The sequence below is a fragment of the Rhinolophus ferrumequinum genome, chromosome 13 (assembly GCF_004115265.2).
Source record: "Rhinolophus ferrumequinum isolate MPI-CBG mRhiFer1 chromosome 13, mRhiFer1_v1.p, whole genome shotgun sequence".
Lineage (NCBI taxonomy): Eukaryota > Metazoa > Chordata > Mammalia > Chiroptera > Rhinolophidae > Rhinolophus > Rhinolophus ferrumequinum.
Window position 1 is genome coordinate 46222445 of NC_046296.1, and position 12782 is coordinate 46235226.

Consider the following 12782-nt stretch of genomic DNA (forward strand, 5'->3'; position numbering starts at 1 on the left):
TTTTGATCTCTCTCTGACTCCCATGTCTTATTTCTCAGTTTCTCCCGAAGTGAAAAGGGGAATAAGGGAGTTACCTGTTGGTGTCCTTAAACTTCAGGAGCATCACAACAGTCAGAAATCGTAATGGCCCATGTCTGTGATACTTGTGTTCTGAGATAGAATTCCATTATGTTTTTTTTTAGAAGTTGGTGAACAATTACGTTCTAAACTACAAAGTACTTCTAATGTACAAAAAGAACAAAACATATATACAGCCCCTTTTTCTTTACTGGCATCAAAAATCTGGGCATTCCAACTGTTCAACTGTCTTTCTTTGCGTGGGAACAACAGCATTTTCCAAGTTTCTATTTTATTGAGAATAATCTTAGTCATGATCTGCAGAAGTTGGTCCCGGGCAATTGGAAGACAGGTCTTCTTTATCTGTAATTTATGTGAGGAAAATAAAAGATTAATACAACTTCTGGGGTAAACTATTCAAGAAAATTATTTCAACCTAACATAGATTTTGTAGATGTGTTTGCTACTTACTCTGCTAAACAAACCAGAAAAAGATAATAACAACAATAACCAAATATTCTTCACCCTTAAGTACAAAATCCTTAAATTCAAGTTAGTAAAGCCAACATGGGCAAATGTGTGAGGAGGGAAAGTATTTGGTTCTAGAAGACATATGGCGAGTATTAAACCATTTCTTTTCTTACAATTAGAAAAACAACAAAAAATGGAGTGAATTTCAACATGCTGATTTTTATGGTTCAGGGACAATATTCTATCTAACTATACAAAAATTAGTTCTAAAAATTTAATATATCTTATAAGTATCTGTAGCTGGAGAAAGAATTTCTAAAAATAAAGTATGAAAAAAACAAAACCTTTAAGGGATTCAGAATTCTCTTTTGAAATAAAAGACTGAAAATTCCCTTCTACACATTCCATTTCTGAAAAGTTAAAAATGTCTTTAATAAGGCCTCAATTATTTTTACATCCACTATTTCTTTAAGACATTGATCCCACATTACCATTTGTGTGGAATAAGAAATTTCCATTGTCTGTGGGAACTGTGACTTTTACAAAAAATCAAAGTTAAAACAAAGAGCACTTGTATTCATTATTTTACAAAATGTTTAAAGTATTTTTCTTACCTTCATAGGCTGTTCCACACCAAATACAATACAGATGTTTTTCTCTTAAATAACTAGTCAATATTTGTAACTTGTCCAGGACCTAGATACAGGACACAAACACATTAATGGTTCACACTGAACAGAAATCTTGGTTTTCTGGTTTTCTGGAACATGCTGAATTAGCCCAAGGCCATAAATCTTCTGCTACTGTCGACCATTTAGGAGAGGTGTCAAAGGCAGAACATATTAGAACGAGTCCCAGTTTGCCAGCCACCCTGGTATTTTCATCAGTCTGCCAGACACAACGGAGCCCACTTGTTAGCATTCAGAAAGTAGACTTCGGCTAGCTCTCCTAGGGTCAGGATTCTTTAAAGACCACTTCCATTTTCAAAGAATATACCTCCCACCATGGGATGAGGGTGAACACCACCTCCCTTTACTGTTAAAGTTCTGATCAGTGGTCTCCCAGTGAGGAGCAACATCGGTTTTTCAAATTGCGAAAGTCCTACAAAGCTCTTCCATACAAGTAACCACAGAAATGTTATTCCTTTCTGGAATAATCTCCACTTCCTTTGGACTTTGTTTTTTTGCTTTGTTTTGCTTATGGGCGGGGGAGAGAGGTTCTCATTAAATCCCTTCCTCAAGGTCAACAGGAAACACGGAGCGATGAAAAGAAACTACATTTGCGTCTAATCCATCCAGCTGAGGCGAGAGGCTAACCTGATGCTAAAGGGAAACATTCATAGGAAGTTTTCATTTGGGGTTAATAAAAAAGAAAGAAAATCTATAATGTAGTGGTTCTTCACAAGGGGTGATTTTCCCCTCAGAAGACGTTTAGCAATGTCTGGAGATGGTTTTGGTCATCACAAGGGGGACGTGCAACTGGCATCTGGTGGGTGGAGGCCAGGGAGGCTGCTGGGTATCTTCCAACGCGCAGAACGGCACTGCACAACAAGTGCCCAGCTAACTTGTTAACAGTGCCGAGGCTGGGACCCCTGCTCAAGGAACTGGGCCAAAACGTACACTTAAATCTTCACTCTTATATTCATCTTCATCTTCATCTTGTTCTTTTTCTTCCTCTTCCTCTTCCTCTTCTTCCGTCTCTTCTTCAGGCCTCAACCAGTACCAGGCCTCCCTGGGAACCTGAATATTCTGAAAATATGGAATCATTCCCAATTAAGCAGAGCAAACATAAGACTACCACAGGTATGTTCACATCAAGATAAATTTATTCTTCCAATTAAATATGTACTGAGAGTTCTTTCAAGACTAAAGCACTCTACCAGGAACTCTGGGGATGCAAAACCCAGTTAGAATATTGTCTCCAAGTTGCTGACATTCTAGTAGGGAAAATAAGCTATGGGAATAAATAATGGGTATAATATAAGACATATAAGCTAGGAAATCTTAAGTGTCATGACATACATTCAAAATGAAGTGCTATGGAAATACAGAAAAATGAGAGATTGCTTCCAGCAGTCCATTTATGTATGAGGGAAATTTAATAAACATTGTTGAGACTTTAAATGAAGTCATTTTGAACCATCAAAATAAAAAATAAAAGCAAAATAAAAATAAAATCACAGACAGAATTTTAAAAATCATTCAAGTCTGAAACAGTCTTCTACTATGACCTTTTTAGTAAGGGACACATGAGGTAAAGAATATGGACTGAAAATAAGCTCTTCTAGTTAGTTAGTCAAATACTCTGGTGAATAGAATTTCCGTACATAGTGGCTTTGAGTAACCAATATTCAAATAAGCAGAGAACAATTAATGTAAAAATGTTATTTAACCCTTACCGGATAATTCAGACTACTCAGTTTCCTGCAGTGAACCACTCATTATTGTATCAGTTATCACAGATCAGTAGTATATGTTAAACGAAAGCTTTAATGGGTAGAAGGTTGAATACACCAGGCTTGGAGTGTTTTGTTTTGTTTTTAAAAATATAAATACATAGCAAATCATACTGGGGGCCAAAACACTTTACTACCAAAACTGAAAGCAGGTAAAAGGCTTGCCTTCTGAGTATCCAATTGTTGACAGGCTCGCTGGCTTCTTCTAAGATCTCCTTCTAGCTTCATTTCATCTTGCTTATTTTTAAGTCGCATTCTAAATGAAAGAAAAAATAGTGCATTCAAGGTCTGTACTCTCTTTACCCATTTCATATGCCCAAGTGCCAGAAAACATATCACAATAAAGAAAAGATGAAACCCAAAGCAGCTCAGATATCAAGGTTTACCGAAACTCTTCTGCAGCTTTTGCTTCAGTTTGGTTTTTCATGTGACTCTTTCTTCTGTAGCTTTCTAATTTTTCCTCTGCTTTTCGTTTTAATGATGCTTCATGACCAATGCCACTTTTCCCTGTTTCAAGACAATTCTGATGAGAAACGTACTGACTTTATATATCAAAACACAACAATTTAAATATATTTACAAATTCAATGCAATTCTAATTTTAGTACAATCACTCAAAATCATTTGATAAAACGACAGGAGAAAACACTAGAGAGTTTTTTTTTAAACCCCCCAAAATTTGAGATCATTGGTCTGATCTAATAAGACAGTAATACTATACACATGTTTTTAATTGGGAAAATAATACCAACTGTCACATTTTCATATAAATATAAACAAATAAGATACATTTTTTTTCTCTTTAATTCATCCAAGATACAGAGAAAAACATTTAATGTATAAATCTGTCTCAGAATACTTTTAGGATGTTTTAATTGCGAAAAATACTTTTGCGTGTTTAATGGTTACAACAATTTCCCACCATATTTTTATGATTTAAATTTTATTTTATACTCAACTAAAACTTACTTTTATTTTTAGTTTAAAAGGTTTAGAGGTTTAACTAAGAAACATTTGACTGAGGGCTTCCTATGATAAGCACTGTAACAGTACCATCATGAAAAATGTATTACGCAAATACATGTGCTAGATTTAAGCATAAGTTATCATTACTGGCAGATAGCTCTAAAAATAGATACCTGTTTTGACTTTGAGGGGAATTGGTTCAACAATACCATCTCCTGAAAAAAAGAGAACAAAACACAAACTATTTTAGAAATTCTTCCTCCAACTACAGGTAAGCATAGTATGCAACTTTGCAATGTTCCGTACATACCCATTCCTGTTTCAATAATATTCAAACTGAAATCTGAACATCAATACTCTAATCAACTATCTCCTTTTGAATACCTAGTCCCCAACAAGGCTGCCCCACAGTCTCCTATGTCACCTGAAGGCAGAGGTTTAAGAAGTGGAAAACTGATATTATATATCCAAGAGGGTGACAGGCGTGCAAGGTGAAGATCAAATCAATTACGATAAAGGAGAGAAGAAAAGAAAAACAGCTTACAGAAGCTACTATAAACATATGGCCTCTATATCTTAATAACAGTTTTACTTCCTAAAAAGAGAAGTGAGAATGGAGCTTCTCTAACTGGCCTGTCACTTGGGCAGCTGCCACAGGCACACAGCAAACAGGGCCGAGTCCTGACATCATCTTTAACGTTGCTTCACTGTCCTTTGGCCATTGTACTTCCTAGCCCTTCTCATGTCACCATTCTTAGCCGTTGTCTCCAGTGTAAGCTTCGTCCCTCCTGGTTGTTAGTGTCTACAAGGCTGAGCTGGGCTGATAAGAAGCTACTGATGGCACATGGCTGTCTAAAGTGGATGTGGAAAATGAAAGTTCTCTATAACGCTTGTTAGCACATGGGAGACTGAGAAGCTTAAGTTGTTTTCATTTCTGTGTAGGTGGAGAAAGACAAAAGAGCCACCTCTGGTACCCATTGATAAATCACAATGTGGTGGTCAGGAACACCTGTTTCCAGATGTGACTTACCACTCTTGCCAAGGGCCTGACCACTTTTATATCCCATCTTCTGGAGCAAAGCAAACCCTTTGTTTTCACAGCCTAGTGCATTCTTCAACCCAATGTCACGTCTTTCTTGTTCTTCTTCCTTTAGACTCTTCTGCCTGTTTTTCAAATTAGCTTCCTGCTGCTTTTCTTCTTTTCGACGGGCTTCTCGAATTTGCCTCAACATTGGCAATCCTGGTCTGATATCTTCTCTGAAGAATAAGGGAAACGGTTATTTTAGATGAATACATGAAGTTTTCTCATGACTCTGATACTTACTTACTTGACATAGTTTTTCAGTGCTACCTTCCTGATTACTTTGCTGTCATCAATATTAGAATGTTAAAAGTGACTTCTGAGAATGGCTGTTTTAGTAAAAGTGAGGAAGGCTGTGGCCAGATTGTAGGAAACTAAAGGAAGTACAGAGTTGAAGAAATTACAAATAGCAAGTTCAGACTAAATTTCTACACAGTTGGCAATAATAAAGAGCAAAGATGAACAGTAGCTAGAAGAAACAATAAGTAAGATAAAGAAAAAGGGTAAATTTCCTTGGAAGAAGGTAATAAAAATAATCAATGGCAGAAGTAAAATGCTTAGCATTAGAAAGGAAGAGGCTCTTTGTATCTTTGTATGGACATGTAGACAGTGTTTCCATAAAGCAATACGACTAACTTTCGAACCTCACATTTAAAATCAGTGTCATTGCTTAAGAGTCTACATCAATGTCAGTACATATTATTACATGAAGTGTACGCAGTTACTTACTGGACATTAATGAAGGAATCAGACATATAGTCCTCTTCTTCTGCCATCTCAATTTCATATGACAAAAGTATCTACAAATCAAGTAGGATCAAGTAACAATTATGATTTTTTTAGTTTACCAAAATGGAAATAAACCTTTCTGTATCCCCCGCCATAACCTTTCTCCAGAGCTCTACTCCACATTTCAATGCCCTTTTGACATTTTTCTGTGAGGAGCTCTCAAACTCAACGACCCAAACAACTCGTTCTCTTCCACCCCAATTCTTCATCCCTTATATTCCCCAATTAATGTCACTGCTAGCTACCCATGCCTGACCTCTTAAAACCTGTCACTTCTTCCTCTATAATATTCCTCATGGGCATTTTTGCCCATACTTGTGACCAATGCTTTAGGTCAGGCATTTCTTTCTCACCCGAGAAAGGCCATTGTACTTCCTAGCCCTTCTCTTGTCACGAACTATTACAACTGCCTCCCAGTTGGTCTCATTGCCATGTGCTTCTCCTCTTCCAATCCATCCTCTATACTCTCTCCAGAGTGCTTTTTCAAAAACACCAGTCAGGTCGTATCACTTGCCTGTTTCAAATCCTTCAATAAACTTTACCCCGTAGGCCATGGAGAACCAGTCACTTTAAGACTGTAGCAGAAGTCCTTCATAATCTGACCCCTGACTCTCCTTTAGGATCATTATTCAAACCACACAGGCTTCTCATTGCCCTCTGAACATACCACAGATGTTTCCTTCTTCCTAGGCCTAAGCTGCCCTCCTTCACAAAAACCTGCGCTGGCCACGCCAGGTCTCTCTCTACAGCTCTATATATTCAAGCTACTCATTTGGAACTTGATATAGTTAAAATCCTCACTCACATGGAGACATTCTTGAAGAGAGTTTCCATCCAAAATGGCTAAAATCGTGTAATTGTTGGTCCATAGAGGGATAAAAATAATTATCCAGAAAAGTGCATTTCAAACTTTATTGTGTATATGAATTGCCCCAGGATCTTCTTAAAATGCAGAGTCTGATTCTGAGCTGGAGCCTGAGCTGGCATTTCTAACAAGCTCCCTGGTGATGTTAATGCTTCCCTTTGGGAACCCAGCCCTCTGCCCTCCATGTGGTTCTAGAGGAGGGTGGCAATCTCAGTATTCCATCCTCCCGTGGACACAAGATGGCCAATTATAGTACCTTATGTCCCCACAACAGGGGTGGGGATGATCCAACCAAGGCAAAGAAGAATTTCCTTCCTTACATGATCCTGCTCTGCAGAATGATGCCAGACAGAGAAAATGGAGAAAAGCAATGAGTCTCCAACCCTAGTTCCCAAGACCCTGATTCCTGTAGCTCTTTCTTTGAGGAGCTGTAACCTAGCATTCTTCCCAGCTACATAGGCTAATAAATTTCTTCATTAATTAAGCTTGTTTGAGTAGGGATTCTGTCAACTGCAGCTGAGAGGCTGAACAATTACACTGGATGAGAAAAGTACTACTGTACTAGTTTTTAGTATTTTTCATGTATATCTTCCCAACTAGACTGTAAACCACAAAGACAAGTCCCCTATATCCCTGCTGCCTACCACTGTCACATCGTAAATTCTTAATGCTTAGCAATTATCAGAAAAAAGTTTTTAATAATTGTAATTTTGTAATAATAAAATACATTTTTCAGTCATCATGTCTTATATTTTTAAATTGCTTGATGTAAATATATCATCAATACAGAAAACCACGTAAAATGTACAGCTTAATGAATTATTGTGAGGCAAACACTTGCAACCATGTGGTAGCCTCCAAGATGGCCCCCAGTGGTTCTTGCTTCTTGGTTTTCAACGTCCTAGGGTAGTCTCCTTCCACAGTAAACAGGACTAACCTGTGTAATCAACAGAATATTGTGGAAATGATGGAATATGACTTGCGGTCATAAAAGACACTACAGCTCTTAGTTAAATGACTCTGAAGTTAAATTATTCACTCTGAAGGAAGTTAGCCGTCATGTAGTGAGGACATGCAGCTCTATGGAGAGGTCCACCTGGGAAGAACTGAGACCTCCTGTCCACAACCAGCACAAATTTGGGGGGTACATGAGTGTGCTACCTTGGAAATGGATCCTCTAGCACCAGTCAAGACTTCAAATCACTCAGCCGGGGCTGGCACCTTCACGACAACTGCTTAAGAAAGTCTGAGCTAAGCTAAACCAGTAACAAATTTCTGACCCACAGAAACTGTGAGATAATAAATGATTGTAGTTATTTGAGCTGCTAAATTTTGGAATAATTTGTTGTACAGCAAAAGATAATGCAAACCATCACCCATATCAGAAGATAGAACCTTGTTAGCTATTCCAGGAGTCTTCCAATCGCACCCCTTCTAATCACCTCCATTTGTTTATAGTTTCATCATCCATGTGTGCATCCTGAAACATTACAGTTTAGTTTTGCTTAATTTTCTTTTTATTATAATGTAATAAATTTAAAACGTGGAAGATTATATACAGCATTTGTGGTAATTCACCCACTGTTTCTAAACCTCAGATTCTTCATTTGTAATACTAGTATTTTTACGCATAAAAATTTAGCACTTATCCAGTACATCACACACCTTTATCTCATTTAATGATCGTTAACAATTCTACAAGGTAAGAATATAGTTCTGCTTTCTAGTTGGAGAAATTAAGGCTCAGTATGGCTAAATGACTTGCTCAACACCACAAAGAATCTAGGTCTCAGGGCTCTTGCTACTGCAAATAGGATTAATTATCTTTACGTGAACCACTCCAAAGTGCTAGGCAGATCTGAATATGGGGGTTACAGATGGTTTTTAAAGCTCCCTTTTTATGAGTACAACATACTTTAGCATGATCCATTCCCATTAAGCATAGGATAAATTTCACAAGGCGATAAGCCAGGCAGCGATGACGGTGGTTTGGCCCACACTGATAACCGTGGAAGTGGTAAGAAGTGGTCGCATTCCGGGTATATTTTGAAGGTACAGCTAACAAGATTTGCTAACGGATTGGAGGTGATGTCAAGGATTGTTCCACGGCTTTTGGTCTGAACACCTGCAACAACGGAGTTACCAGTTTTTGAGAGGCGTTAGACTGTAGTAGTAGGTTTTGTTTTGTGGCAGAGAGAGGTCAGGGAGGTGGCAACAAAAGTGCTGCTTCTGACATACCGAGAGCCCCACTACACTTCCTCGTGGATGGGCTAAGTAAATGTACAGCAGAAAGGTGACAAGAAACGCCTGTCTCAAACACTCCCCTCCGGGACCGCTGATCCCTACCCTCCCGCGACCCTCCGGGCTGCAAGCCTCCCACAGACGAGAACACCCACAGGGGGGAATGTGGGTGACGGTGTGATGCGGTAGTCACAACCAGCACACAGATCGCCGCCCTTTATCATTCCATCCGGCGTCCGCCGCGCCTTACCTGGCAGCTCTGCTCGCCCGGGGCCTGCTAGCGAACGAGCGCGCAGCGCAGACGCTCACCGACAAGCTCAGGACTTCTGGGCCTCCGCCTCAACCTGAGTTTAGGTGACAGAATCAATTGGAAACCTGTGGCGGGCGGGGCTAGGAGGACATGGTTAGTACGCTTGCGCAAGACTATCTTCCGCGCACGCGCTCTCCCTTCGTTTCCTGCTGGCTTGAATGCGGGAGGAGGGGCATCCGGACCCTCTGACGGCTGCTGCTGGTTTCGGAGCTCATCTGATCCATCCCTGCCAGCCTAGGAGGTGAGGCCGCCCCATTCGCCGCCAAAGCAAGCACGTTGACGCGCATACACACCCCTGACCGCCCCGTACGTTTTCAGAGGGCTGGGGAGGAAATTCAAGTTCGTAAGGAACATTTTCCCCTTTCAAGCGCCGGGCTCGATGCCGAGCCCTCGCCTCCTGGGATTGACAGCTGGAGGGACTGCCTAGGCCTGCGACGGCCTCTTGCATTTCTCCCAGGCCCGGCGCTGCGCTGTGGTCCTCATCCAGACCCGCAGCGCGCGCAGCCTGCATTCTCGGGCCGCCGGGGGTTGTCACTGAAGCTTCGGCCGCCCCCAACCCTTCCCTGTAGGAAAAAGCACTTGGAGACTTCCAGCCTGGGATATTCGTGCTGGGACATTTGATGTATTCCTGGCCAGGTGCAGCAGGGGAGGGGTAAGGGTGCAGTGCACCCCGAAGTGGATCAGAGAAAAGGAGGCTGGGTTGTCAGGGGTTTGATTGATCTTGGTGCTTCGGTTTTCCAGTTTATGGAATGGATTAATGGCATATTTTACTAGACACATTTCTTCTGGAATAATGCCTTATTTGCAGTATTTATTTTAATTTTTTTACCGCATTCTTTTTTTTTTTTTGTACCCGTCCATTAAAATTCGGCCCTCAGGTTTTGCCTCAAAGAAATTATGCTAAGTTTCCTCAAATGAGATGAGAAGTAAAGGCTGACTTTTCATTTCTTAGTGGTTGCATTCATTAAGCTCGACTTTTAACATTAAAAAAAAAAATTGTAAGTATTTTTTTAATTTGTTGCTTTAAGGTGTGAATTTAAAACTTCAGTAATGGAGTTAGCCCACAGTTTATTGCTAAACGAAGAAGCTTTGGCTCAAATCACAGAAGCAAAGAGACCAGTTTTTATCTTTGAGTGGTTGCGATTTCTTGATAAAGTCTTGGTTGCTGCCAACAAGGTATGTTACATTTTTTCCAGTTGTGTTAACATAATCGAAGAGTAGTATGTGTTCGTGATTTATGAGAAAACATTATATTTTGGAAAGGTCGTGGGTCACTTACGGAACTGGAGCATATTGCCCCGCGATAGGCATTTCTTGTCTGTCCTTTTTCTACTCTGTGGTAGTACCCAAACCTCCTTTAAATCAACCTCGTTGCCTACTTCATGTCTCTACCTGGACAGCTGAATGTGACTGGGGAAAAACAGGACTCTGTGACTTTGAATTCATTATCTCCAACTTCAAGTGGTCCCTCAGTGCTTACTAGCTATCACAATACCTTCCTTTATCTCTCAGAGGAGTAAATAATAGACTTTTCTTACCTGCTGTTTTCTTCTACCTGCATAGTCTATTTCATCCACATTGCTTTTCATTTTCTGTCGTTAAAATTAGATGCTTTCCTCAAACATCTGATGTTCTTTGGCTGTCTGCTCAAATTTTAGAATGAGTAGTAAAAAGTTTTCTGGGCAGGGTGAAGTGTGCTTCACCGTAGGATGGTCTGGTTCTTTGAGGAGCCGCTGACATTAGTATCTTAGGATCTTGGCTCATCGTTCCCCAGTAGGGACTTTTCTACTCTAGTATCCTCAGGTATGCGACTAGCTGTCTGGGTCCTAGGAATTGTGGGAGAAGGCTGGGGACTTCAGTATGCAAATTTTCACTTCATTCCCGTTTTCAGTAGTTTTCATAGCCCACAGCTGTGCCTGAGCTTCCTAAGTCCAGATTGGCGAAGTGAGATATGGGAGTCTTACAGCTTCTCAGGCTCTCAACCATTCCCTCCATTTCTAGGCACAGCTTCACTCCTCCTTATGTTCTTAGGGCCTCAAAACAACAACAACAACAACAAGAAAACATAAGATTTTAGAGGGTTCTGTGTTGTAAGTTGGGTCTCTTCTCAGCTTTCCCTCTTGGGGATACCTGGCTTCCAAATTTTGCATTGTTTCTTTTCCTATTTTCTTTACTCTTGTGGATTGTGCTTTTGTTGTTGTTATTGTTGCCCTTTAGTGGGGTTTCTTTAACTGGAAGTTTCTATTTTCTCTTAATCTCCCTCCAATTGGGTGTTTGTTGTCTTCACTCCACTGGAAGAGCTCTTTTTCAGTCATCAGTGATCTCAAATTGCCCAAACCAGTGGTCAGTATTCTGTCTTAATTGACCTACCAGCAGCTTTTGATATAGTTGATTCTCTACCTTGAAATACTTAAAATATTTTTTGTTTTGAAATTGAAAAATACAAAAGATTATACAAAGTTATCTGAGTTATGAAGCATAATAATATGAACATCTGTACTCCCTGTACCCAAATTAAAAAATAGATTGCTTTCATTTCTGCTGATGTATGCTTTGTGTTAAGGTTCTCTTATTTGTGGCTCCCAAGCCACCATTTGCTTTTAGTTCTCCTCCTTCTTCACTAGTTACTCTTCCTTGTTTTTTTATTGGCTCTTTCTGAATTCTGGGCACTTTAAAAAAAAAATCTATTTCTTGTTATTCCTTCAGTGACATCATCCAATGTCATGATTTTTACTACCATATAGCAGTAATGACTCCCACATATCCAACGAGCTGACCCACCTCTTGGATGTCTAAACAGCATCTCAAAATTAACATATTCAAAACCGAATTCTTGATTTCCCCCTCACAAACTTGTCCTTTCTCCAGTGTTCTCCATGTCAGGAAATGACCATTTCATCCTTCTAATTGCTCAGGTCATACTCGTAAACCTTAGTGGCATTCTTGACTTCTCCCTTTTTCTCAGACTTCACATCATATTTATCAGCAAATCTCATTGGCTATATCCACTAAATATACCCAGAATTAAATTAGTTTTCATCATCTCCATTTTTACCACCCTTATCTGGATTCTTGCAAAAGCTTCCTATGTGCTCACCCTGCTTCCATCATGTACCTTGCAGAGTATTCTTAGCTCAGTATTCAGAATGAGCCTATTAAAACATTTAGATCATGTTTCCCCTCTGCTTCAAACTCTCATAATAAAACATAAAATTCTTACGATGATGTATAAGACACTGCACAACCTGGTCCCTTCTACCCTTCTGATTTCATCTACTGCTTCCTGTCTCTTACTCTGCTCCCGCCAAACTGTTCTTGGTGTCCTCAAACACGTTATGCATGCTGCCTCCTCGAGGCCTTTGCACTGTTCTCTTTGTCTAGAATGTTCCTCTCCCAGATATTTGCATAGCTCTTGCCTTCAATTTTTTTCAGAGAGTCCTTTCCTTACTAATCTATGTAAAATAGTAACTTACACTGTTCATTTTCAATTTGGTAAACTCTTGTCTCCCCTCTAGGATGTAAACTTCATGAGGGTAGAGACTTTTGT

The 12782-nt window shown here is 39.8% G+C and overlaps 2 protein-coding genes across 4 annotated transcripts in view; one reads left to right on the forward strand and one right to left on the reverse strand.

The window, feature by feature from the left end:
• Positions 1-255: 255 nt before the first annotated feature.
• On the reverse strand, positions 256-9311 carry GPATCH11 (G-patch domain containing 11). Of its 2 annotated transcripts, XM_033124346.1 has the most exons (10): positions 9176-9308; positions 8600-8809; positions 5760-5830; positions 4980-5206; positions 4123-4164; positions 3370-3490; positions 3149-3239; positions 2148-2276; positions 1143-1224; positions 256-420 (listed from the first exon to the last, which is right to left on the reverse strand). In XM_033124346.1, exons 2-10 carry the CDS (start codon positions 8618-8620, stop codon positions 365-367), a joined length of 840 nt encoding a protein of 279 aa, XP_032980237.1. In that variant the 5' UTR covers positions 8621-8809; positions 9176-9308; the 3' UTR covers positions 256-364. The 2 variants fall into 2 exon arrangements, with proteins under 2 accessions (XP_032980237.1, XP_032980238.1); XM_033124347.1 differs by lacking the exon at positions 8600-8809 and having other exon boundaries at positions 9176-9311.
• Positions 9312-9375: 64 nt separating this feature from the next.
• Positions 9376-12782, forward strand: part of HEATR5B (HEAT repeat containing 5B) — a 73445-nt gene continuing 70038 nt past the window's right edge. Inside the window, exons 1-2 of one of the 2 annotated variants that reach the window (XM_033124344.1) lie at positions 9376-9476; positions 10264-10411. In XM_033124344.1, the coding sequence (XP_032980235.1) occupies positions 9394-9476; positions 10264-10411 (231 nt within the window). In that variant the 5' untranslated portion in view covers positions 9376-9393. Of the gene's footprint in view, positions 9542-10263; positions 10412-12782 lie in introns of both variants that reach the window. The other variant, XM_033124345.1, reaches the window with a different exon arrangement.

What these genes read in the sequence shown, in the direction of transcription:
- GPATCH11 (XM_033124346.1), bottom strand. Translation starts at nt 8,620, where the DNA reads ATGGGAATGGATCATGCTAAA. An exon ending in GATTCCTTCATTAATGTCCA is followed by an intron (nt 5,207 to 5,759) that starts GTAAGTAACTGC and finishes CTTATTCTTCAG; the next exon opens with AGAAGATATCAGACCAGGAT. An exon ending in AACAATTGGATACTCAGAAG is followed by an intron (nt 2,277 to 3,148) that starts GCAAGCCTTTTA and finishes CCATATTTTCAG; the next exon opens with AATATTCAGGTTCCCAGGGA.